This window comes from Takifugu flavidus, chromosome 2 (assembly GCF_003711565.1).
Source record: "Takifugu flavidus isolate HTHZ2018 chromosome 2, ASM371156v2, whole genome shotgun sequence".
Classification (NCBI taxonomy): Eukaryota; Metazoa; Chordata; class Actinopteri; order Tetraodontiformes; family Tetraodontidae; genus Takifugu; species Takifugu flavidus.
Window position 1 is genome coordinate 8,334,643 of NC_079521.1, and position 26,205 is coordinate 8,360,847.

The 26,205-nt window shown below is 46.2% G+C and overlaps 1 protein-coding gene across 2 annotated transcripts in view; it reads left to right on the forward strand.

Moving 5' to 3' along the window:
• The window catches only part of cd276 (CD276 molecule), a 48,206-nt gene extending 37,225 nt beyond the window's left edge, over positions 1–10,981 (forward strand). For both annotated transcript variants that reach the window (XM_057012717.1, XM_057012726.1), the window contains exons 7-8: positions 2,333–2,371; positions 10,070–10,981. In XM_057012717.1, the coding sequence (XP_056868697.1) occupies positions 2,333–2,355 (23 nt within the window). In that variant the 3' untranslated portion in view covers positions 2,356–2,371; positions 10,070–10,981. The remainder of the gene's footprint in view (positions 1–2,332; positions 2,372–10,069) is intronic.
• The last annotated feature ends 15,224 nt before the right edge of the window (positions 10,982–26,205 follow it).

Below are 26,205 nucleotides of genomic sequence, written 5' to 3' on the forward strand. Positions count from 1 at the left end.
GTAATCTAACTATAATGCGGTGCTTAGGGCGGGGGGCTGTAGTGACACAACAGCAGCAGGCTTTGGTTAGTTAGCAACAGTCCCGCCTTGCTCAAATCCCAAACTCCAAGAAGTGGCGCCTTAGCAACAAAGCCCCCGGAAGGCAGCGTTCTTCAGTGACCCACTTCTTTTAAGACAAAGAGTTGTTGGAAGTAACATTTTGCCTCCTTCTCTGAAAAGGGAGCTGGGATTGCAAAACACTTTTACTAGCCCTTAATAACCGAAGCGCTGGAAGGTGGTTGAATAAAAGGCGCTGCAAACAGAAGGAAGCCCCAACCTTCCTCATCCCATTCACGCCAAGGTCACCACCGAAAGATGGATGACAGCGACTAAAATCATATTAAAACCTCAAACTTGGGCAGCTCATCATCCTAAATGTGTTGATTTGAGAGGCTGGCTGGCTGAGGCTGCATAAAGGTGACTCCTAAGTAGACAGACAGAAACAAGGACAATTGCAGCTGGGCCAAAGTCACCTCTGGGCTGATTACTCCTCCCCTCCCATTCCATCAATAGCAATAAAACGCAACATACAAGAAACATAATATCCACATTATGCCTCTTATGGGAATCAGAGAGGAGCATCTCAAGTGAATGGATTCACCGACGGAAGATGGCAGAGTGTTCTGAGAATATAACAAATGATTAAATATAATTAGACTGTACAATCATTTTGAACATAGCAATTAAGCTGCATTGTAGGATTTATTATTACAAACCAATCAAGTTGTGCCATGTAGCATTATTAAATCATATTAGTTAAACGTCTTAACTTTGAAATAACCACTTGTTTTTGTCCTGTAAAGAACAGGTTTTTTTTACAATGATATCCATAAGACCTTAAGAACTTTCAACTCCAATCTTTCTTTGTCACCATTTCAGATGACATAAATGATCCCAGGTTGGCGTCACACCAGTCAATCAAATGATTAATCAACGGCTGGATCATACGATAACTGGATTCCACCAACCTAAATTCACCAGCACTAACTCATCCAGCGGGTGCAGAGGCCGTGAAATGTGGCGTTCAAATGACACACAATGAGCGCACAGCATTACCGGGCTTATTAAAAAGTTCCATTCGGTATTCATATAACCTACTTTGACAAAGCTGCGGGTCACAATCCGTTCCACATAGCTACAGTTTGAATCGAGAAGGCCTTGGAAGGCGGCCACAGGCAGCTTGGCTTGACATGTCCTCTCGTTTCACTGGCATCACATTTGCGTCTGCTGGGCACTCCCAACCGTTACACAAGACTAAAGATATGTAAATAGAACATTCATGTTGCCTTCATTATCAGATGTGGGTCACTGGATAACTTCAAGAGCACTAATTAAATAAGCTCCCTGCACACCATTGCTTAATAGTTGCACACACATTATTCAAGCTCCGCTCTCATATTCCTTGCTGGTTCAGCAACAAATTGTAAACTAGGTGTCTACTACTGAGCCTTCTTCAAGGGTGAACCCTTAGTGATGTCGATTCGATGTTAAAAGGCCAACTAGTGTAACATTGAATAATGAGGGGAGTTGCACATTTATCACACGCTGGTATTGCAAGTAAATAAGTGAGATTATTTATACATACACACATCTCCTGTGGACGCTGTGTTCTTTTGAGCAACGCCGCACGCTGAGCTACATTGCTAACCTCTGCCACACAGGTTACGAGGGAGAGGCCGTCCGATCGTTGTCGGAAGAGCGTAAAAGTAGCAGATCCTAAATCATTTGGAATAATGACCGTTGTCAGCTAATGACGACAGTGCTGTGCATCACCGTGCAGGCTGCTTTGCATATCCAACAGAATAACAGCGTAAAATGTGCTTCCACAAGAGGAGTTTGGGAGTGAAGGCAATCCTTTCCCAGGAATGAATCCCCCTGTACAGACATTTATATCCTCCTGCCACCCCCCCACCCTACATTACCCCCTCTGTCATGTAATCTATGCTCCTCTGACAACATAGGCAAGGCCCAGTGGGAGAGTGCCTATCCATCTCACTTCCCCAGATCTGCCTCCCCTGTTTGGTTCCACATGAGCACTCAGCTGCTGTGACTAATTAAATAAAGCGCTGTGCCCTCTGCTTCCTGTTAGCCACGGCGAGGTTGGTGGTGCACAGAGCTGGAGCACTGGAGGAGAAGGAGGGGATGGACAGACACAGAGCCCGTAATGATGGTGCTCGCATCATCTTCACTGTGTTGACGTGACCACTTTGCACTGTTTGCTCACAGAGGTTTTAAATGACAGTGTTTTGATGTTAAATGTTCAATCTTGTGTGTTTCTCCTGTTTTCTTCTAGCCATGACACTGCTGCAGAGCTAAAGGAAAGGAGATAAAGGTGAGTGTGTGTGTGTGTATGTTTAGGTATTGCTCAGATGTCACACCTTCCCCCCCACTTTGTCACAATTGCCTGGTGTTGTTAGCACTAATGCTCTAGAGGACACAGTGTCTCTTGAGGTTACGGGTAAGTGCTGCCATAATGAGGCTCGGCCGCATTAATTCAGCAGCCAGGAATATGACAAGTCTTGACATTTTGATTTCAGGCGATGCAGGGTCACATCCTGACGCAACAAATTGTTGGCAAACACAGGAGCTGGGGGCCATGCATAATCTGTTCCATCAAAAACTGTGTGGTTTAAAAGCGATGCGGTGCAGACTTTGTTCATCTTCGTTCCACATTGCGACCAGGCTTTCAGCTCTCTTTGTCCTGCAGCGCAGCTGTCGTGAAAAACTTGTATATCTGATTGTGTGTATTGCTTTTTGCTCATTATACACAATTTAAATCTTATTCTGTTAGTCTGAGGAGAATCTTTTTTCCCCTTTGACATCAAGATACTGTTGCTTGTTTAATTGGTGAAGTGAAAGTGGGAAAACCTCCAGCACTAACAAGCTGAAGTGTTACACAGTGCCGATTATAGTCAGACATTAAATGAAATAAATTAATTTCCCCTTCCGTGTTTTTATGCTGGGTCAGTGACAGAAGGTCAACTGAGTCAACTGTGCAGTTTAAAGCACTGATGGATTTAGCAACGTTCCGAAGCCTCACCCTAATGTCTGTTTTGAATGAGGATCATCGTCCACTGCTTCCTTTCCTGTAACAAGAGTCCGACAGACACTGCGACACTAATACAGTGGTAGGCAGGCGCTGCAGATAGTGTTAGCAGATAGTGACCCTTGGGAAGAGAAATAGGACAGTCTCTTCAGTGACCCCCTGTTTGCTCAACCGTGGCCCACTTGCATCAGGCAGCGTGTCCCTCTCTGGGTACAGCATATGGACCTCTGTAGGCCCGGAAAGAGTCTGGCTATTTTCAGGAAAGTGCCGTGTTGTAGTTGGCCAATTGCAATCCTGATATTTAGAGTTACTTATTATATTATTAGTAGCATTCCGTTAGTTCCATATGGAGTTCCATGAGAACTGCAGAATCATCAGCAGTTCTTTTCTGCACTTCCTGGTTTGCTGCAAAGAAGATAAAAATAAAGCAGTTCCAGTTGAGACCTCCCGCTGTATATGAGCCACAGTTAATTCCCCGTACCTTTTAGCCTGAATACCATTTTATTATAAGGCAGGGCAGTTAAAGCTTGTCTTTAGCGTGCCCTGATTGGTCACCGCCATAAAGGTGCATTGTGCAGAGCTGCTCCCGAATGATAGAGGGTGCAGAAAAGTAATTATCTGTAAGTAGCCAAAATAAAATCTGGCCATTAGGAGTGAAAGAGGGGGCATTTGTCATTACTGTAACATCCACTGACCTTCACCGAGGCTGCTAATGGTATTTGTGATATGGTGGAAGCCCCTGGACCTCCCCGCTGCTGAATCATCCCGGATCAATTATTCTAATATTTGTGTGGCAGCTTTGGTATCGATTAGCGCATCTATGCAGAGCGTGGCATGTCCAGCCATTTCATTTAATTAAGTCATTTTCAAAGTCAGGCGGCGCTTTGTTTTCATAAACCTTTGCCTTATCGACGCGTGCCTTCATTTGTGACCGGTGTTTATCTACCCAGACTTTTATTGCTTCATTACTAGCATCCTTACACACAGTAAATGTGCATCCGCAGGACATGTTTTAGCGTGTGCCTGCTGCTTTGCCACCATGTTCAGCAGCTCAGGTGTACTAGTGTTCTCGTGGGTATTGATTCGTTTGACAGATTAATATTTCTGAACCTGGGATTACAGCTGATGGAGCAGTAGGGTTCTACAGTCGCCTATTCATTTAAGTCAAATTGCTGGTTATAGAATATCTCCTCCTCTCAATTCTCTTCGCAGTGCGAATGCCTCCTACGTCAGGAGCCATAAATCCACACTCGTCTGCACTGTTTGCAGACCCAAGTGCCAAAGCTAATGCAAAGATGAATTATGAGACTTGAAGAGCAGGTCAACTGATTATCTGCTTTGTTCTAAATAATGCTGGTTCAAACCACCCAGCTGTAACTCACCAACACCTCCAACCTTCGTGTCTATTCTACATTTTTTAAAACATATTTTATATGTGTGTTAATGAAAGGTCATTCAGGCTCTTGACCCAGGCTTAGATGAAGATGGTCCAAATGGGAGGCCAAAAAAATGCTTAACGACAGGAGCAAAGCAAAGCTGAGACGGTGCGGCTCGGTCATCGACGTGACCTGTCCGTAAATAAAAATGAGGGGGCCGGTTACTTTTTGAGCATAGATTGTCCCCATAGGTGCAATTAGTGTCACGTAATGGCCCTTTTCTCTGCTTGTTCAGCAGAGTTGTGAAATATTAATTTGATCCCGCCCAACATATCCACTCATCATTTCATCGTTCTGGTTTTTAAAAAGGCATCGTTGTTTGTGGGGGAGAGGCGGTGGGGCGTCCGAATTGGGTGAAATATAAAAAGGAATCTGAACTGATTGTCATGTAAAATATTGTGATGGGGTAGTTTTAGTAATGACTCCAAAGCAGGAGGCTCAGTAGGCCAGAGACTGTAGAATAGCTCAGATTGTTGCCGTGTGTACGTGGCAGGTGAGACCTGGGGGACGGTGATGATGTCAGACAGGGCACTTACGCTGGACTCTCTCCCAGGAGTTGTTTCGAAGAGGAGCTCACGGTTCCAGTATCTCCGATCACTGCATTATTTATGCTTTTGTCTCGGCAATTTATCTGCCATTTTATACCTTGCAGCTTCATTCTACACTACATCTCCTGTGATGGAATGGGCTGCAGCGATGATAGCCTCTGAGGGAAGCCAATAACAGAAAATAGCAGCTGGTATTGATATCAGCAAACTGGAATGGACAAATGTGCTGCATAGCAATCCCTGCACACCGCCGAAAACCTTGGCAGACATCCATTCGCATCAAAATAGCGGCACGAAAAAATATTCTAACGAGAAAAGTGCTGCGTTGGCTCCACTTTCTTGCATTTGTATTAATTTTAGGACATGGAAGTGGCGATATGTGTGTAGGAGTAGGAGTTTCAGAGCAGCTGAATCGCTGATCAATGGCAGCTAATGAACACGGCAGGAGTTCTGCTCCGTTTGCCTCTCGACAATGAGCCGCCTTCTCCAGAGAGCTCTTTCTCTCCTAGTTTTGCCAGAAAAACACAGGAGCCTTCATTGAAACCAACTGCCTCTGGGCTCAATTAACTACCATAGATAAACTCATAATGCAGATGAGAAGCCGAGTGCAAGATGAGCGGCGTGGCAACGCTGACAACCACACGCACACTAAGTAAAACGCACGCACGAGCACAGGCAACGGCCTCTCCGTGACGATAGGGTGGGAATTTATAGATGACGAGCAGAAACGGATTCACAACAAAGAGGGAAACGTAATAATCTCTACATTTTCTAAGACTCTGGTACCCAAAAAATGTGGGTATCACACATATTGTAATGATGGAACCCCGTCATAATCTGAATCCGGCACCGTGGTGCCACATCAACGATAACCAGTAACGCCAGTAAACATGCAGATGCCACCAAACGCACCTGTGCCCCAGCAGCAGGTGTCACGCAATGGAGCCACGCGGCTCCGTTCGTGAGGCCAGATGAGAGCACCGTGGCGATGGTGAAGTTTGCTTTGGGCCTGGCCGCCAGGTCACAGTCTTTGTCACACACCGTTAGCATCATCGCTAACCCCAGCCCTCTCCCTGTCCTTCGCTCCCTTACCATTCCGCTCCGTACCTATCCAGCCCGGAGAAACAAAACACTCTTTGCCAGCGGTCACCAAATTAAAGAGGGCCGCTGCTGTTTCTCTTATTTAATCTGACTCGTCTGCTCTGAACATCTACGATTTTTCTTCCACGGGAAGAGCAAAATAATAGCTCTTAAGCCTTAATTACTGTTAGTCTTGTCGGCTGAAGAAGATCTGGCAGTTTTAAAAGAGTCCCAGCTCGCAGTTGACAAAGGCAAGCTATCAAAGACAATGTTCAGTGGCGGAGAATTTACAGATGGCACCGAGCTAAACGCCGAGCAGTCCCCCGCTGTCACGAGGGCGTGATAAACATACTGTTTACTGAATGGCGAGATGAGTTGACTGTGTAGCTTTGAACGCATGATGGTGCTGAGGAATCCATCCACTGCTGGAGAAATTAGACTTGTGGCATGCGGGTAACAAGGATGTATTCTCGACTCGGCCTACGTGATTTATGTGCGTACAATACAATTGCCTCTGACTGCCATTATTCGTGGCATCAGCGAGGTGTCATTTGTAAATACGGTTTTGTATATGAGAAAACATGGAGTGAAGCATGTGTGTAATGTGATTGTGCTGTCACTATGAAGCACTGACCTCTGCTCACGCCCGTGATGAGCTAAAGTAGGCATTGAAATGAGGTTAAGTGCAAGTTCACGGACATAAACATGTCAGCCCGGGTCCTGCAGCCATCTCTCAGCTCCCCTCAGCGCAGTCACGAGGGCTGCACTCACCTTCACACTGTATTTGCACGGCTCCATCTGCAGATTTTGGCAGACCGAAAGGATCGAGGCTTCGTCTTTCTGCCTCTGCATTGACGGAACAGTAGCGTCTAGAAGGTAAAATAGGGCTGACGCTGTCCGGCTAACAGTGACGTCATCTTGGTCTCTGTCAGAAATGTGACAGCAAATACTTATCAATAATCAATAACGCCGCCTTTATGGTTAAACGCTGCTTTTGGAACACCTAGAACCTGCGTGAGGCAGTGTTGCTGCAGCTGAAGCAGGTTAACAAATGCATTCAAGGCTTAACAGGCCACCAAACTGACCTCACGTTGCTGATGTGCATAAACAGTCAACAACACAAGGAAACTGGATGAAGCCATGAAGAGAGAAGACGCCATGAGGCTGTTCGGTGATAGCGGCCACTCCGAGTCACTGCGGCTGAAACCCCCCCACTGCAGCGGCGGCACGGTCCTCCGCCCCGACCGGCTGTGTTAAGTTGCAGAATTTCTCAGAGGTGCCATGATCATCAGGACCGGCGTAATACTGTAAACAATCCAGCAGTTTAGACGCCAGAACACAGGGGTCAGGTTTTCTTTAATAGAGGTGGGAACACAGTTGGGTAAATAACAACTTGGAAAACCGAAAACAGAGAGAGCTGCTCTCCCCCACTTGCTTCCCTCCTGGTAATTCTGGAAGCACGTAGGCTTCTCAGTTCCCCACCAGAGCCTCTTCAGATGCTCCTTCAGAGTGAAGTGAGGGATCGTGATTAATGCACTTCCACGTCTCACCTGTGCTCGGGGGTGGGGGGGGTGTTTTATAATTAACACCAGGGGGGCTGCGGGCTGCATTTGGAGGTCGAGGGTGCGGTACCGTAGCTGTTAAAAGAAAAGCTGATAAAGGTGAAAGACTTCAGGAGGGTGCTGCATGCTGCTGCTGTGGAAGAACCACGGAGAGGTAACGGAATGACCTGTCAGACGCTGCACTCCGTCTCATTGTTACTGGGATGGAGTGGAGGGGGGGCTGTGGCGAAGGGCGGCGGGATTACCGCATCACTCAGGGCCATCATCGCTATGTTGCGACCTTTGTGAGTCATTAGAGAGGCAGATGACTGCGCGGAGTCTTCTCCCTCCTCCTGCACCGAGGCCCTCACCGCCGCGCTGATCTCCAAATAACTTTCTCACGGATTAGGTGAAATCGGAAGGAAACATACCGAAGGATGATTCAGAATAAGGCCCTTTTCCACCAACATTTCCAGGAAATCTTTATTCCCGGGAATTTATTTACCTGGGATTTTTCGACCGCGTGTTTCTGCAGGTGGACTTGGTGGTTTTGAATCACCAGCCTGAAGGTTACACGGCTAAACTGGAGTGGACTTTGATTCAGAACGGGTGGTTCTAAATAATGGAACACCAACGCCTGGGCCGAAGGCTTTGCTTCAAACGAAGGGACAAAAGACAGGAATGAAACAATATTGTAAAATTATTAATAAAAGTAATTACAACTTTTAAAAGCATTATTAAATTTGAGTCTGTTTTTGCACACCGCTCTTTACTTTAAATATGAATGACTAAGACGATTCTGCGGTGGACATGGGACAGAGACAGGACGACATTTGTGTCGTGCATCTTCTTAAAGAAGTTTGTAGTTCCCTCAAGTTGCTAAAATATAAATACAATACTCTCAATCTATAGAGTAACACTATTCCATCATTGTTCATAATTCCTCTGGTTCATTAAGAAACATTCATAGCTTCCACATCCGTCATAATCCAGGTCCAAGGTCGTCAAAAGTGTACATATCTGGTGTTTGTTTGTTTGTTTTCACATCTCAGAAAGCAACAGACCTGCTAGAAGAGTACGGAAATGAAAAAAAAAGGCGAGGAAAGAATGGAAGGAAGTGACCGACGGGGAGAATGAAATATGCCCCTCGTGTTTCAGTGCAGATGAGGAAAGAAATGGGCACAGTGTGGATTTCCAACGCTTCATTAGCTTGGATCCACTGTGCCGCTTCCACGTGAACACTCTCCTATAGCGCTGCTAAATTAGTGGGCAATCTGAGAGACCTGCTGTAAATGAATCTGTCCATCAGCTCACATCCAAGGTGATGCAGGGGGGGACGTCTGCGCCCCCATGGCTCCATTGGATTCTTTGACAAAGGGAAGTCTTTGCATAAAAAAAGGTTTAATTCTGAAATCTACGCGGCGTTTGCAAAAGGCAGACTATAATAACACTGCTTCAGGTTTTCCCCCCCCCCCTCGTTTTGCTATTTCGCTTCGACGTGTCGAAGCTGTTAGCGTAGCCCTTAGGGTTTCGCTTAGGATTCATCGACATCACACCGGCTCGTCGTGTGCAAAATGGAGTAAAGCGATAATAACGAGCGGCAATTACGGAGTAGAACTACGGAGCTATTTTGGTATTTCCTGTGTTGAAATATTTGGGAAGACACGGCAGGTGCTTCAAACATGAGCAGTCAAAGTAGTTCCCGAATCAGAAATAAGAAGTTTATAAAAAATAAAATAAAAAAAACAGTGCAGCGGAGATCTTAAAAGAGCGCCTGGGTTGAGCAGAACCTCTCCGCTCACATGAGATTATTAGCCCCTCCCGGGGTATTAATGCCAGAAATCAGAATTCAAAAGGTCCGTCCTGATTAGCACATCCGCAGCATCCATTTAAAGTCCAGTTGCTGGCTGATACAGCCGACTGCCTTGAATAATGTATCTAAAAGTGAACCTCCAAGCACATAAGCTACTATATTGCTTTTAAGAGCTCCGAGTGGGGGAGCTTCATGTGTGACATAATTAAATTCCACCCAAGTTAATTCAAAGTGTTTAATGATGCAGGGAGAACAATTTCTTTAGCTGTGCTAGCAGTGGGGTGGTCCGTGGGGGCTCAAGCTTTAGCGCCGATGGTGGAGAGAGGAGGGAGGGGCGATGGAAAAAGACCTCAAGGTTGCAGCATCCGAGGGAAGCGCAGAGTCCTGCAGGTGCGATGGCGCCTGCACTCGTTGCAGGTGTCCCCTAATAAACCAGGGATTATCGTGGAATTCTTTTGAAGTTAATCTGGATATTAGGCCAAATGTGAACCGGGGGTTCTGCATCGCGCTCTGCCCGCGAGTCGCCCCCGTCTTTTCACACTCTGTGTCTTTGTATCTGTTTCCAGGAGTCGGAGCCAGACAGCGGGTAGGAGATGAGTCTGGCGGGTAATCCCTCTCCACCCATCCATCAACCCGGAGACTATTTCCAGCGTCCCTCTACAGAATGTCAAAGCCTCACTGAGAAGATGAGTCCATCATCTTCTTTCCCGAGACTTTCCCTCGAGTTCCCATCAAAAACACATAAATGCATCTTGTGCCATTACTTTTTATTGCCCCTTTTTTCCTCCTTCTGTCAGCGGAGGGCCCGCCGCACTGACTGAATGCAGCCCGGTGACTTTTGTTGCATATGTACACACACGCACACACACCAAGAAAGTGTTTGAAAGCTCCAGGACATGACAGGACTCCTTCTCTGTCGCTGACATCACCCTGTGTCAGCTGCAGCGGGACATGTGCCACAGATCTCCTGTCTAATTGGAAGTGAGACACTTAAAGAGATGACCCCAGCTCAGCTGCCATCGCCATCTCTCTGCCAGAGAGCGCGAGAGAGAGAGCTCAGCCAGCCCTCCCGTTACTCCTACGCCTGCTAATTACCGCGTGTCGCCGGAGTAACTTGTACCTGTCAGTGTGTCCGCTCTCCTATATTCAGCAACTTGAAAGAATTGAAACTGAACGCTAGCCAAGCTCTGACAAACTGCAAATGGTCCTTGGGATACGCCCCGGTGTTCCTGACAGCCTTATATGTGTTAAGAAATCGTTTTTAATGAACACGGACCATCTCGACGGCTTTTTTTTATTTTTTTTAAAACAGCTCGTGTGGGATGTCAGCGCACGTGTCTTGCAGGGTTACGGCGGCGCAGGTTGTTCTACTGCTTACGTTGGTACTTGAGCTCCCGTGCCATATGTCTGAATATGCACCTATGAATGCCAAAGCCACCCCAGTGCCTACTCACATTAAAGCGACATGGTAAAAACCACCTGGTTATTGGTAATTATTGCTCCCGTTCCCTCGGTCACTCGGTGCTCCTTCATGCAGAGCAAGGTCGAGTTTACTGCCGCCGCTCCTGCGCCCGCGGGATTAGCCACACCGCTCCAATTCATCCTTTCCACGTTTCCATTAGCTGATTTGTCTGCCGAACAGACTATTCTACATAATGAGTCAAACAGGAATTACGGTCAAAGTAATACAAATATTTCATTTCAATGCAGATCAACTCTGACACGTTGAATTGTTCCCGGTTAGACACGCTCCTATTTTGGGGGCTAATCCCTCTCTGTTTGCAGATGCTCAGTCATCCCAAACATTTTACTCGTCCTGAATAATGGATTTTTCACTGGGATTGTTCGTTGCCGTCGTGTGCGAAATCGCTACCTTGAGTCAAGTCCGACCCGCAGGAGCAGCGCACCGCTTCCTCTCCTCTCCCCAAGCCGGATGAGACCCATCAAAACCTCCGGCTTTGCCCAAATGTGTAGATCTCTCTGTACAGTAGCCCTTGACCTTGCCGTGTGTCCTCGTGGCCCAGACACCCGTCTGAAATGAAATTACAGATTAGTGGCCGTGGGCCCAAAAAGGGGAATCGCTCATTTTCCCTCCAAAAAAGGGAAAAAAAAGCGACGTCATGGGATTTAGGAACGAAAATGCTGCTCTTGAAGACTGTCTTTCTTCTGACTGTGAGAGATCTGCAGAGACCTCTGAATCTCACATTGTACGAATATTGGACAGAGGTCCAGTGGGAACAGGTTCCAAAGTGGTAAAAATTGGCACTGGGAAGGAAAATTTACCCACAGTGATGACAAAAAAAAGGAAGACGAATGAAACCGACTGCTCACGTTTAAAGGAGAGCGAAATCTGTGAAATGACAACGTAAACACTTACAACCATCTCCTGCATTTTTCCGCCCGCTCGGCCATGTTTGCCACCTTTTACGACGTTCACGTCGACCTATTTAAGGTGCTGGCTGTGGGAAGGTTGACCAGATATAATGTGCTGGGTTTAATGGTCCTAATGGTGTGTGTTACAAGCTACGCTTGTTATCAATGTGAAAATAATCCAGTGTGAAATTATATTGGACGATATTCACATTTACTTTACTGGTGATGGATTATTGTTGCCCTTCAAGGTTGCCGTGGCTCAGGTGGTCCAGCGGACCCTCCGCTGATTGAATCAGGAGGTCGGTGGTCCCTGGCCTCTGCCGTCTACACGTCAAAATGTATGAGGCAGATATTTAACCCAGACTGCTCCTGGTTCCGGGTGTTCGGCGTGTGAATGTGTGGAAAGCGTCCCGATGAGGAGGTGAAGCGGTCGTTACTGCCTCCTCCACCTGAACTTGAGGTTTTTCAGCCTAAAATGGTGCAAACCCGTATGAAAAGAGCTCACAGCATAATAAATATTGATCACTGTTCTGTGCCAATATGCAGATTTGGTTCTCTGAGGGCAGCCTCTGCGGTTTCCTGTGAACTCCACTTGCTCCTCACTCCAGAGGCCAGGACGTGGCCCCGCCACCGCGAGTGAGGCGAGCGCTTCCCTTCGCTCACGCAGCCCCGTTGCTGCCGGCAGCGCTGTTGGCAACTTAGAGAGGGCGGGCGAGCTCGCGGGAGGTCGGTCGGGAAGGAACTCGGAGACTCATACGTTTGTTCTGGTGGTGGTAACAGGGCAAAGTCTGGGTAAGAGACAACAAAACAGCCCTCCTCGGTTATCTGTGAGGAACGCTCCATTTCCCAGGGGATGTTGATGCTTTTTGCCTTCTAATAAACAGCAACAGATGTCAGCAAGAATCTTACTGCATGTTTCATCACCAATTAGGTGCACTCAGACAAGCGCTAGCATTAGCATTTAATCGCGCCCCAGCTGACATTCAGTGGTGTTGCACAACGCGATAGCGTCCGATATTATTTCTGATAAATCAGAAACGATCCGTCTCTCTCTCTCTCTCTCTCTCTCTCTCTCTCTCTCTCTCTCTCTCTCTCTCTCTATCTATCTCTCCGGGAATGATGGGTAATTTAAGATCAACAGACAACCATTTCTGAGCTTGACCAACATAGCATGACAGGTTTGTGCGGCTGCCGAGAAACTAAGTTCTGAAAAAACAGATTTCCTTTTGTTTTATTTAACTTTTCCCATTTTTAAAAACAGAAAAGCCCCTGACTCAAGCTATAAACTCCAACACAAAGACGTCCACGCAGACACCTTTATGCCCACTTTTCACCAAAGCCAATGAAATTCCCAGTATAACTGTCTCCCCAACGGAGGCCAGATGTGCCTGTTAAAGTTTATTACACACTAAATGAATAGCGTACCTTTTAATAACCTTCATTTCCCCCCATTTTTTACCGCACATCTTAACGGGAGCATGGAGACCGACCCTCATTTTATCATTTCACAAACACGTGAGTCATTTCTCTCCTCTTATTCAAAATTAAAGCGGAGCCAGTCACTGTTTCTCTTCCCCTCGTGGTGTGAACTGAAATCCTCTTTGGGACGGGTGCCTGAAGTTGCTTTCCCTCTGGCTCATCGCCCCGAGCTCTGCCGTATTTTCCGGGCTAGAATCGGTGGCGGCTTCATACAGAGAACTTCAAGTGAATGCAATTAATCGAAGGTAGTACAGAAAAGTAGCTGGAGGAGCCGGATTCAAGACCTCCGTGTAATTGGTTCGTTCATTGAATCGCTTCATACTCTATCACCACTTATCAAGGTGCACGGAATTGCTTTGAGCCGCGGCCTGCAGTCGGCCACTCCGGGGTGAAATATATTATGCAACTGAATTCCGCCCAATGAAAGTTTTTCCCTTCCTTGAAAACACGTTGCTAAGTCACGCTGGGATAAAGAGATAGGACACATGCTTATGTTTGCCGTCTCCTCAAGGTTGCACATGTTTCACAGTCAAAAAGGCAGAAAGTACAGCGAGTGTGAAGGAAAGAAGATAGTTCTCGAACATCTCATCACCGCTGTGGCTTATGTAAGACAGGAAAGGCACGGCGGGACGCAGCGCTGCACGCCACGGACGGCAGAATTAGAGTAAATGTGGCTCAAGTTTAACAAAGAAGCCAAAACATCTCGTCTCTTTCTTCAAGAACCCAAAACCCAACTGGAGCCGCAGCTCTGAACTCGCTCAAACCAAAAAGTATCCTACAGTTAAAGTTGTATCCACATGAATAAAAGTTTAATATCATAAAGGAATCAAGCGAATATCGAGCTTTGATCACACCTCCGCGTTCCGTCAGGAGTTCTTAATGGAACAAAAGGTTGTTAGCTCTGAGGCAGACTCAGGACGTGCTGGAGGAACTGCCTTGGAACACCTTGGGGTTCTCCTGGAGGAGCTGGAAAAGGTAGCGGGAGAGGAGGAACCTGCTGCTGTGCAACAAGGAGCCAGATAAGACAAGCAGAAAAGAACAGAACGGAACATATAGTGGAAGATCTGAGGAGACTCCCTGTCTGCGTTGAAGGGTTAGATCCCAAACTGGCGCCTCTTCAAGGAGAAGAGAGCAACTTTTGAGGTCAGATCCTTGAATGGAATGAAAAATCAGAACGTAAAGACGGGAAACAAGAAGCCTGGAAAGCAACTTGAATAACAATGTGTGAGTCCGCCGTGCAGCCGCTCGCAGCCTCGCCGCGTTCGAGGTGTTGATGTCAGGAGGAATTGGGAGGACGCACCTGTCCGGGCACAAAGAGGAGGACAGGATGAAGGTGTTCTCCAGCACTTTGAGGAAGTTTGTACAGAGAGATCGCACAACAGGGCCCATAGATCCGGTTGGACAGGAGAAAACCTGCAGCTTTTGACCAGATGTTGATGCCACACGTCCTGCGTATCGATGCAAATAGACGTTTGAGGTCGTCTTTCTGTCCTCTCATCCCTTCTGATATTACTCACAGCCTTTTATCACATCAGCAAGGCAACATCAGCCTCGCCCATCCCCGTGGCAACGGCCCAACCCCATGACGCTGGCGTCCCCGGAGCAGGACAGTCCTCACAGAACCTGCTCCGGACCAGCAACAGCCAGTTCACACTGCAAAAACAAAAAGTCAATGACTCATTTTTCGGATCCAAATTGAGCATTTTTATGCTCATTATGACGCCGAGAAGTGGCGGTATACGCCCGTTGAGCGGGAGACTGCACCTTAACGGCCTTCACGCCGCCTTTCTGATCCCTCTGTGGCTGCAGCAGAGAAGCTGCATGGACACAATCGATAAGGAACCAATGTTCCCAGCTGCAAACCTGCGCAGAACTGGGTCAGACCACAAAACGAGGGCCCGGAAAGTCATTAATTGCCCCCTCTTATCTGACCTAATTCTATTGTTCAGTCGGTGCGGCCATTATTCATTCATGTTTAGGTTTTAATCAAATAAAAGCATTTTCTTGTTATGGCATCAAAGATTAATTGCCACGCACATCGTGTCACATCGTGCTGCCGTTAAAGTTGTGTAGGATGAGAATATATGGAGGGAGATCTTGGTTCTTTTATTTTAGATTTCTTTTAAAAGATAGGGCTTCTCCCGCTTTAAATATCTATCTTTAATTTAATAAAGGCTAACCCCTTTATTGAAGGTAGTTTTCTATGTCAACTGGACTGGGTTTCTTCTCTTGAAGAACCCTTTAGCAGCGGTCATCAGGGGTCATCCGGGGTCACCAGGTATCAACAGGGGTCATCAGAGGTCTATCAGCTCTGTAGCTTTTGTCAGATCTGAGAAATAACACGCAGGCTGTATCTTCAGTGCTTCTGTCTCTACCAATGAATTCACACCTGATTGCTTTGGTTGCTTCTTGTATCGCTCACGTACATATTTCATGTTTAACGCTTACATACGTGGCCCACTGAAGAGCCGATATGCCACACAAGCCGCCGCTTCTCCTCCAAAAATCCTCAACAGTCTTAGTTTTGATGCATATTTGATTTTATTTCCCCCCTCATCCTCTTTGGGAAGCCATTCCCTTTCATCAGCGACGCCACGCTGAAGTCTTCTCCAACTTTTCCAGAAGCTCTGGCCTCAACGCGGGGAGACAAAAGACTCGGCATAAGCAGAAGCTTATTTTAGCAACTGGAACGGCTGCTGTGTCAAACGCGTTCAGTTGTGCTGGGCTAGGCCGTCTCTAATTAAAGTGTTCTGCTCTACAGAGTCCCTGACTGGTCCTGAGCACGCAGAAGCTGTCTTATTCTCTCCATCCATCACATCTACTGTAATTACTTTTGTTTACAGTGGAGGAGACGGCAACTGTCTGATTAGAAGATATTGGGGAGATAACTCACAGGTCATTTCTAGGCTTCTCTCAAGGATCCAGATGTTCCCAGGATCGGGCCGATCAGCGCGGGACTGAGCCTCTCCAAAATGTCTGGAGCGGCGGCTAAAGGCTCCACTGTACAGAAAAAGGTCGCTCAAAGGGGATAAAAACACAATTTACGGCAAAATAAGAGAAGACAGCGTTCATTGTAGTTGTGCGAAGCTGCAAACCTGTGTACAGTTTTTTAGTCTTATCATCCCAAAACCCTTTTATCGCGGAAGGAAACGAAAATGGATGTGCAATAACCAAATGGGAAAGTCGATGCAGCAACATTTACACCCAATCTGGGAACCGTGTCCAGCGGCAGGATTCGTTTTGGCATCTGCTAAAGATTTTCTACGTTATTTTTCTGCCTTCTTTACTTGATATCACGCCTTCCATAATGATTTTAACGTAGGTAAATGAAAAGAGCCCCGCTAACGTCAGGATTTATTTATTTATGTATTTATTTTTTGCTGAGTCAGTTCCCCAACCTTGATGCCGCCTCGGCCGGCCCCTTTAATTGATTATATTGTTATTTTCAATAAACCCCGTCTTTGTCGTCGTCCAAAGAGCCTCTCATCGTCCTTGAGGGCCGAGCAGGTTGACTCCATTAAAACCCGTAATTTGGCTGTTTAGAATATGAGCACAGCTAACGTTACGTTGACAGTGATTTAATTTGACATGTTAATCAATCATCAACATTGCACGAGCAAGCACTAATATGCTAAGCAGGGGTATAAATAGTTTTTTGGAGCACGTGTGGAGGAGGTGCGCGGCCCTGTGGCTCCCCCTCGCCTCGTTCTCCACTGGTTTATTTTGGCTCCTTCGCGTTTATGGAGTAAATCTGTTCAGCAACAAGGAAATGTTTAAAAAGCAGATAAATAAACACATCAGCGGTTGACGATTGCCTATATTGAGCTCCTCGCTACTTCAGTAGGTTGAAAGCTGCAAGTAAAGTAAGTCCAGGATAAGACGAGGCTCTTGGGGGTGGCGGTGGGGCGGTTCGGGAGGCATCTGGCACCCTCCCCCAAATTATGCACACTTGAGCGTGTCTCTGCAACCCAAACCAGATCAACTTTGGATTATTACAGCGGATAAGAACGATGAACAAACCCAACTGTTCATTGACATTCATCTCCACGACTCCCCCACCGAACCACCCCCCCCCCCCCTTCCTCTCCCGCAGCCCCTCCGCCATGAATATCTGGCAAAAGATAAAAGTGAAATCATTAAATTTCATATTCAGGACAGTATTCTTTTCACGAGTTGATATTGCACGTCGACGCCCGAGCCTGCAGCCAGAAGCGCCCAGGAGCGCCTCGTCACTCCTGTTTGTAAATGCTGCTGCGGACTGAGCTGAACTATTGAGGAGTTCCTCTGATTGGGAGTTGATTAGGTTGAGAAGGCCGATAGCATGGATTGTGTGAGCCATTATCATGCAAAGCAGCACAGTCCAAACTGTTTGGTTTGTGGAAACAATAGAATGAATTTATTATAGTTCGATTCAAGATTTAAAAATATCTTTGGGGTGTATTAAATCACTTGATGTTTCTACAAAGTTTCAACAATATCATGGAACCAATGATCAACAAAACCCCTTTCTCCATTTTAATGATTGTATTTCTTTATAATTTACAAACTTTGACATCCTGGGAGACTTTTTATTTACTTGTTTTTGAGCTAAACCAGCAAAGCTAACGCAAGCTTGGCTAAGTTTGGCTTGAGAAGCTGTTGAACGTTGTTTATTCTGTCTTTGCTAATTTAATAACCCTGCAGCCCTAAAAATTTACCCTTGAAAAATATTCATTTGTCTCTAAATCTCGTATCAAGTTAAACCATCGTTTGCTGCTTTGCTGACTGCCCAGAACCACCCTGTTATAAGCATTCACATATCCCAAAAGCTGATCTATATTTTTTCTAATCATTTATCTTGAAATGAAATTTCTGCTTTGTAAAAATATCCGAAGAAACAAAACCTGTTATTTAACTGTCAATTATTCAAATGCCTCCATCTCTGCCTGCCTAATTGCTCTTTTCTACTTTAAATCACACAAAATCGCAGCCTTTATGCTCGCATCAGTCCTGAACCTTCTTCAGGATGGGACGCAGCAGGTGTGGCCCCGGGCCCCCGTCTCCCAAAATTATGACGCTGATTTTATCGATCGCGCGGCAGAAACCCGGTGACATCATCCCTCCCCCGGTCGTAAAATGCAATCCCCCCATAACTGACACACATATTTACAGCGTTCTATTTTTCACGTCAGCCGAGGAAAACGCGTCACTTTCAGGCGTCCCAAAAAGCAACGCCAACACGCGGCATCTGCAGATGAAGCCCGGACAAATGTCAGGCTGCGTGACGAGCGCCATCCCAGTGAGGGGATGGAGAATGTTCGCTCGACCCAGATCCGAGCTGAGGGGGGGTGGGGTGGGCCTCACACGGATTCATTAGCAAAACAAGTCGTTGGTGGCTGGTAATGCACAGAGCAGCGGAGTGTTGGGCGGAAACGCGGCGCCCACACGCTCGCAGTGGCATCGCAGCAGGAGACGTTTGCGACACACGGGAGGATCTGAAAGAAAAGGTTCCTCAGCCACGCGACAGCCTCCAGTCCTCTTATGTGGCAACGCGCTCATGAATCTTAATTTTCCTGCCGATACATCAGGCCGGATCAATTCATTATTTATTTCAACTTCCAGAGAAATGTTTTTGCTTACAGCTAAATAGAGGAAAAGTCAAAGAAGATTTTTAATGAGCCTTCTGACATTAAAAAGAAACTTCTAGCCTTCACTGTGTTTACAGCAGCACCAGTGGAGCCGTGTGTGTGTATGTGGTGTGTGTGTGTGTGTGCTTCGGTGGAGGCAGAGCATCACTGAAGATTGATATTTTGATATGAGGGTGATTTTAGGGCGCTGTGGGTGGCCTTTGTTTGTGCCTGATGGTTTTCTGTAGTGTGTCTAAAAACAGGAGGAGCAGAACAATGTCGGAGCCTCCGCTCGTCTCACATCGCATCAAAACTTTCCGCAAACTTTGCAGGAACTAAATCTCCAGTCAATTTGTGTCATTTCTATTCCACATACATGAGATGCATGTGTGGCGTGAAGGAGGCTGTCGCCAGGTAACGCTGGCGCCATAGCTGACCTTTGACCCCGCTGACCCACCCAGGTTCTGCATCTTCAGTATAACTAATGGAAGGCAGCAATATCACGATGTAGGCGTTTTATATAGTTTGATATTGATAATTAGCTATATTTTTATTTATATTTAAAATGAGGAGCAGGGGAGGATAGAATTTAAAATAAATTCAACATATTTATATCTTATCTTAACATACATGAAGATATTGTTTTTAATTAGGGCGACCGCCGGGCATCAGCAGGAGGGCCCCACGTGAGCCTGGTCCTGCTCAAGGTTTCTCCCTGTTCAAGGGAGTTTTTCTGAGTGGAATAGAACTGAGTGGAAAATCGGAATCAATACATATTCTACTGAGGACACGTCACTGTACTTAAGAAAATGAGTGAGTGATCTGGAAACAGCGGGAGAGCCGGCCGCCGCGGCAACATTTAATTGTAGAAAACACTCCAGAGTGCCTCCGTAAACGCTTCCTGATTCCAGCGCCGGGCCGGCCAATAGCAGCGCGCCACTTAGCGCCTCCGCCAAATCAACATCTTGAGGTGATTATGAGTGCTAATGCTGTGATGGGGTGGGGGGGCTAGGAGCGACTTGCTGATAATTACACCGCGGATAATGGACGGAGGGTAGCGGCACGCTGCGGGAGGTGCTGGACCGATGGGCCGCAATAATTAAGCAAAAAAAAAATAAAAACCCTAATGACACCAGGCGAACTGTTCCCTCAGCACTCGTTTATGATAAATATTTTATGTTTCATTAAAATAATGATGGGAATGCAAAATGCCAAAAGCCTGACTGTCAAACTTTTCGCTGACATTGTGGTGTAATTAGAGGGCTCTGCCTCCCAACGTCTAATTTCCAAGCTCTGCCTCTGCCAGCATTTAGCATTCTCATCACAGAGCGGCGCTGGGGGGGTAGAACCGAGATGGACTTCACATTTAGGAAATGCACCCTTTATTTAGCACTTGGCTACGAGCTAGCGCCGATGTCCTCTTCCAGAGTCACAAATCATGGACAGTTGTCTCCTGCAAATGATCCAAAGTCGTTTTTCTTTTCCTTTTTTTACCCATTGAATTGAAAAACAAACAAACAAACCAACAAATCATCAGGAAAAGCTCAGTGGGACGCCGGTCTCGACACGTTTGCACTCCCAACGAGTCGACACTGTATAGATGGCGACGGGAGCCGGAGTCGACTGGTTTTCTGCAAACCCATCGCTCAAGTTCTTTTGAACGCTTCAGCACGGCGTGCGCTCGCTCTCCACACTCCCAGTCCAATTTCCGTGCTGGTTGCTTTAACCCACATAGACGCCACAGGGAGCGGTGATCAATACACTGTACTTGGCCAACATTATTAAGACGTATGTCCCCTTCAGCTCGGGACCCATTAAACCGGAGGGCCACGTTCGTCCTGCCCATGAGTCTCAACAGAGATTCCCGCGTCACATTAAGGGCTGATTTACGCGTCTTTAATGACAGAGCGCCCTTAATGAGCTGATGGTGGAGAAATTAGAAGAAAAAAAAAGGCAGCCACCTCAGAAAAGGAGGCCTTTTGGCGGCTGGAGATGATGTTTGCTTGGGGCCACTCTCAATCCGTCAAGCGTATCAGCCTGTGCTCACGTTGCAAAAACAGCTTCCTCTCATGACTGTGGCCATATCTCCCATATTGAGTGACGCCGGAGGCAATAATAAAGCCTCGCCGAGATGTGTGATCTTCGGATCATTTTATTTTTAGCCTCCGCCGCGTTTACTTTCTCCGAGTCAGGAAGTGCACTCTGGTGTCTTCCTCCTCCTTTGGTCACAAACCACTGGTTGCAGCCAGAGTGTTTCCGTACATCATTAGCAAAAACGAAACAAAAAAACCCCCAAAAAACCTATTTGTATAGTTTAATGGAGTGACTTGGACTAACAAGTTGTTGAAGCAAGAAAAGCCCGAAGTGACTGGAGACGTATTGCCACAGCAGCCCTGGCTGCTCATTAGCTCCTTGCAGTGTTATTGCAGTTAGGCTCATAACAAGTTTGCATAATATCCATGCTTGGCTGTAAAAAGACGACTGATAAATTGCATAATAACCAGATTAGCAATATGTCACGCTAAGCCTCTGGCAAGCAGCGAGGGAATTGGGAAGATTCTATTCTCCCTGCAAGATGAGAAAGATATAAATAGAAACCTTGAAGTGCAATTTGTCAAGTTGCGCGAGCAGAAATACATCCTCCGTTTCAACACCACCCCAAACACGCGAGGGTGCTCCAGAGGAGAACGTGTCGAGTGTTTGTGTGCGGACAAATTGACGAATATTTATCTTAAAGGTCGCATTCATTTGTGAACCTTGTGCCGTGGTTCTAGACTGTGGTCTTTATTTCATGGTGTGTGGCTGCAAATATGCAGCATGACAGGACAATCTTCTCCAGGACCAACCAGGTTCTGGCTATTGCACTTTCTATTTGGGCAAAATTAAGCCCGGTTATGCAGAATGATCGTTTTGGCTGCGTCGAAGCTGGAAATTAAAATTGAACCGCGCGCTCAAGGTCAGCAGCCTGATTGAACGTACCTGGAAATTTGCAGAAATAGCCATTGGGTGTGATGAGGGGGCTCCGAGTCCAGTGGTTTTGGTGCATTTCTGTCCACAAATCAACAAAGACGACCCTTTACTATCACACGATGATAACATCTGTACACAGAGACATCCTCTCACTCGTCAGCTGTCACTACCAAGTGCAATTATGGTGTTAAAGACGCGGGGAAATCAAGTGTCCAGGAGAGCCTCTGATGGGACAAAACTGCCCTAAAGAGCTGTGCTTGTCTGTTTTTATAACTTTCAAAAAAAAGACAAGACATAAAGTCGTCAATTGAAACTGTCAGGCTTTGTCCCTTTACGCAGCGAACCCGCACGAGCTCCTCTGGAATGAACGTTTGGCCCGAAACACAGTTGATGAACGTGCGACCTGATGCAAATAAAAACAGGATTCGCTGAGTCGCTCGCGTCGGCGCACGCTGCCGCGCGTGTTCCATTGATCGGGCAGGTTTCAGGGGTTGCATGGGGACCCGCTGAAGCAAACATCTGCATTTCCTGCTGTAAAATCATTAACAAGCTCAGTGTATGACAGCTCCTGACAAGATTCTGCATTAATGCCGATGATCAGACAACTTCCAGACGTCTTGCACCATTAATAAATGCAAAAAGGCTGGTACACACTCATTCCATGGTATACTTATTTGCATGTTTTATGCCACCCTTCAAAGCGAGAACTGCGCGCTCTGATTGAGTTCATTTTTTCAGTTATGATTGAAGCTTCTGTGCATGTGCTTCAGGGCCCCACTGACCACACGTTAGCACCATGATGTAGCGGTGAGCACTTCCAACAGAAACGCTGGCGACAATGAAAATATATGTCTCCATATCCTAAATGCGAGCCAACCCCCCTCCCCCCTTCAATCACGCAATCACGTATTTCAAGTGATTCACAGTAAAGTGGGAGAAAACCAGCAGATCTGAGGCCACTTCTTATGAAGTGCACAGCAGCTCAATCCAACAGGAGCCGCAGCAGCACACTCACACTGTTTCCTCCCTGCATCGCTATATATTAATGAAGCTCGATTTCCCCCGACCTTTGACTCCCGTGTAATATGACCCTTGCATGAAAGTCTAGTTGCGCTGGCTTCCTGTATTAGTGGAGCCACATCATCTCTGCGCTCGATCGGGAAACAAATAGAAAGTGCGTGTGTTCCAGTGACGTTGCAAACAAGCTAAGCCATGAATTTAGAACAGGATATTGGCTAGAGGGGAGCTGTTTGGAAAGTAATTACATCAAAGGCTGTTGTGGGAATATTTGCCACACAAAAATTGCTGCTGATGATAAGCAAGGCCCCACAAGGCAGTAATTAGGGACTCACTGCCTTATGGCCGGTGCATTGTGGCTCTTTGTCATACTGAATGATTTTTTTTCCTCTCAGATTTATGAACTTGCCAACAAAACAGGAGCCGCACTGAGTTTTCACTCACTGACTACCCAAAATAACAGATGTAGGCTGTGATTCCAAGCGAATTTTGAGTTTAGTTTGTGTCTTATCACACCTAAATTCTTCCACACGGGTCTTTCCCACCTTCCCTTATTTAGTTTCAGAGCTTTATGGATGCTAACAGCTTCTGCTCAACGGCTTCATCAAGACGGAGCGTCCCAAACCCACAGTAATACAGCTGGGAGTCAGTTTCCGCAGTGGGTTCCTCACAGAAAATACTCATTTTTGAGGGGTTCCAATTTGTTGAAGAGTTCCCATTGTTTGAGAAGCAAACTCCGCTTCCTCATTCCGATCATCCTCCGTTTGCCCACGCGCCTCTTCCCCATCATTACAGGTTGATGCAGCACGCCGTCGCCATTCTTTAAGATGATCCTTTTTTTCGTTCTTTTTTAGCATAAACAAGCTGTTGCTTTGTGTTCCTCGGCAGAAAATGAACGAGTGCTGTTAAAGTGACACAAACATTGCAGCAGTTAGTGATCCTATTGCACCGCTGTCAGCCTCCGTGCTGCCACATCTCCGGCTCTCCTCTGAGGAAACATTATTGCTGTGTGGGTCTCAAAAGCAGAAATTATGGGACGCGGCAAATATAAATATATGCTGCGTCCTTAATACCCTACTGGAGAATGCAACACTCCTTTTTTTAGAGTTCCTTTTACATGTTGATGAATGCATATCGTATAAGATGCCACTGTTGGGTTCCTAGTAACGCCTGTAAGACAACGGCGCTTTTCAGCTCGGTTGACATTCAGAAACTCAATTCCTGGTTCAGCGGCATCACCAAGTTCAGCTCAGCCTGCTTCTTGTAGCAGATCCCCAGGAAATTTATCTGAATTATTTAAAAAAAATGGCCGACTTCTACTTAAGGGCTTCGCAGGAGATCAATAACGGACAGGTGGTGGCGGTGGTGGTGCTCTGTGATGGATACCAGTGTGGCTAAAATGACCTTCAGGATTTGACCTGTGGTCATCACAGTGAGCTCATCTACAGCAAAACAGAAGCACCTTCAGAAACGTGTTAGAACTTCTGAGCGTGGTGTAGCCTGCTATAACAGGGCCTTTTTTCCTTTTCTGCCAGGGCCTTTGTTGGATATTAAAGGGCTAAGAACAATAACAATACAGTGATATATGCTAATTACACATATGTAAATGCATTTATGTATGGATGCGTTTTCATTTGCATGATTGTGCTGTAAGAAAAGGACTCAAGGCTGCCCGAGGTGTTTATAGTGACAGGCCTCTATAATATTAATCACATTTGCACAACATATACTGTGGTTTGATTGTGGTGTAAATACCTGCAGAATAGTGCTTTGATTTTTTTCTGCAGGGGAAAGAAAAGCCTGTGAGATATTTGATGGGCTTAGTGGGCATTGATCCTAACATAATTGGAGAGTGATAAACTGAATGGGATAGTTACTCAGCAAAGCACAATAGGTCATGTTATAATTCTTCCAGCACTTTCTGCAGAGCAAATTTAATTGAGGCCGGGTTGATTTGATTACGCCCACAAATGAGAGGGTGCAGATAATGTTGCATGTTTGTTTCGCGAAGAGTTAAAATATCTTTACAATCTGCTGGTAGACGTAAAGTGCATTTCCAGCTCGGATTTCCATGACTCACACCAACCGTCTGTTGCTTTCCGAGTCAAATCTGCATCAATAACTCAGCAAACTAATAGTAACGTCTTGATTCCTTCCCCTCCCGTGTGGCTGTGCGAGGCGCTCTCATATTCCTTATTTGCAAACGTAGCAGTGTTGTTGAAAACGTGGAGGAATTATTGCTAGGCTACATTAGAATACAGATCTGATTCTTCTCGGCTAATACAACGCAGCTCCAACAAATAGAATTTGCAACGATAACATTTGCATGTTGAGTGGCATCAAGGCAAAGCTTTTTAACTAGCTAAAAAGAAAACACTCGAAAGAGTATGCTAATATGGAAGCGGTAAAGCGCGCCCACGAGTGCTGCGACTACATATGCGCAGCCACAGGCTAGAAAACCCAAACAGACAATCTGAGCATTTGAGAATGATGCTTTGTGACAGGACAGGGAAATATGGGAAAGAGAGTCATATAATAACTGTAGGAATCCTTTAAATATGGAGCAGCCAGTAAAACCAATGACGCTGTTGAGTCACAGTGAATTACTGACCTTAAATGTGGCTGTTTTAACGTTGTTTTAAGCGACAACTTTTGAGAGGTGAATGTTTTCGTTGTCGTGTTCTGGTTTTGAAGCTGACCGGAGAGATCTGAAAAACGTCCCCGCCTTATTCCAAGCTTCATTTCTGCTCCAAAAATGTTTCCATCCACCCTCTCTGCCACATCAAACACCCTTTGAGATATGATTAGAGATGTTTGAAGATGTTTGTCTTGCCTTGTTGCTGCTTTTAGCATTGCTGGTGTGACAACTCCAGACATCTTTGTTTTGACCCATTGACCTCTGAGATGAATGGTTGCCCCTGGTGATGATGTTCTGAAGCTCTGAATGATTAACAGGGAGTCTCAATCTAAACAATAATGCTGCCTGGAAGGAATATTTCAGCTTCAAGTTCGATAAAACAACCTCATTAGCATTATTGTGGCCTCAGGAACCAGTTTGAGACCTCAGTCAGGTCCTTCACGTATGACCACAGAAGAACATACATAACATATCAGTGTATGGCCGAGTGTGTCGTCTATGATGTGTGTTCTCGATCGAAGCAGAACATTTTACCATACATTTAAAAACAAACACCAAAAACAAATCAATGTCGTTATTGAGAAAAACAACCAGGTTAAGGGTGGAACCTCCCACTAAA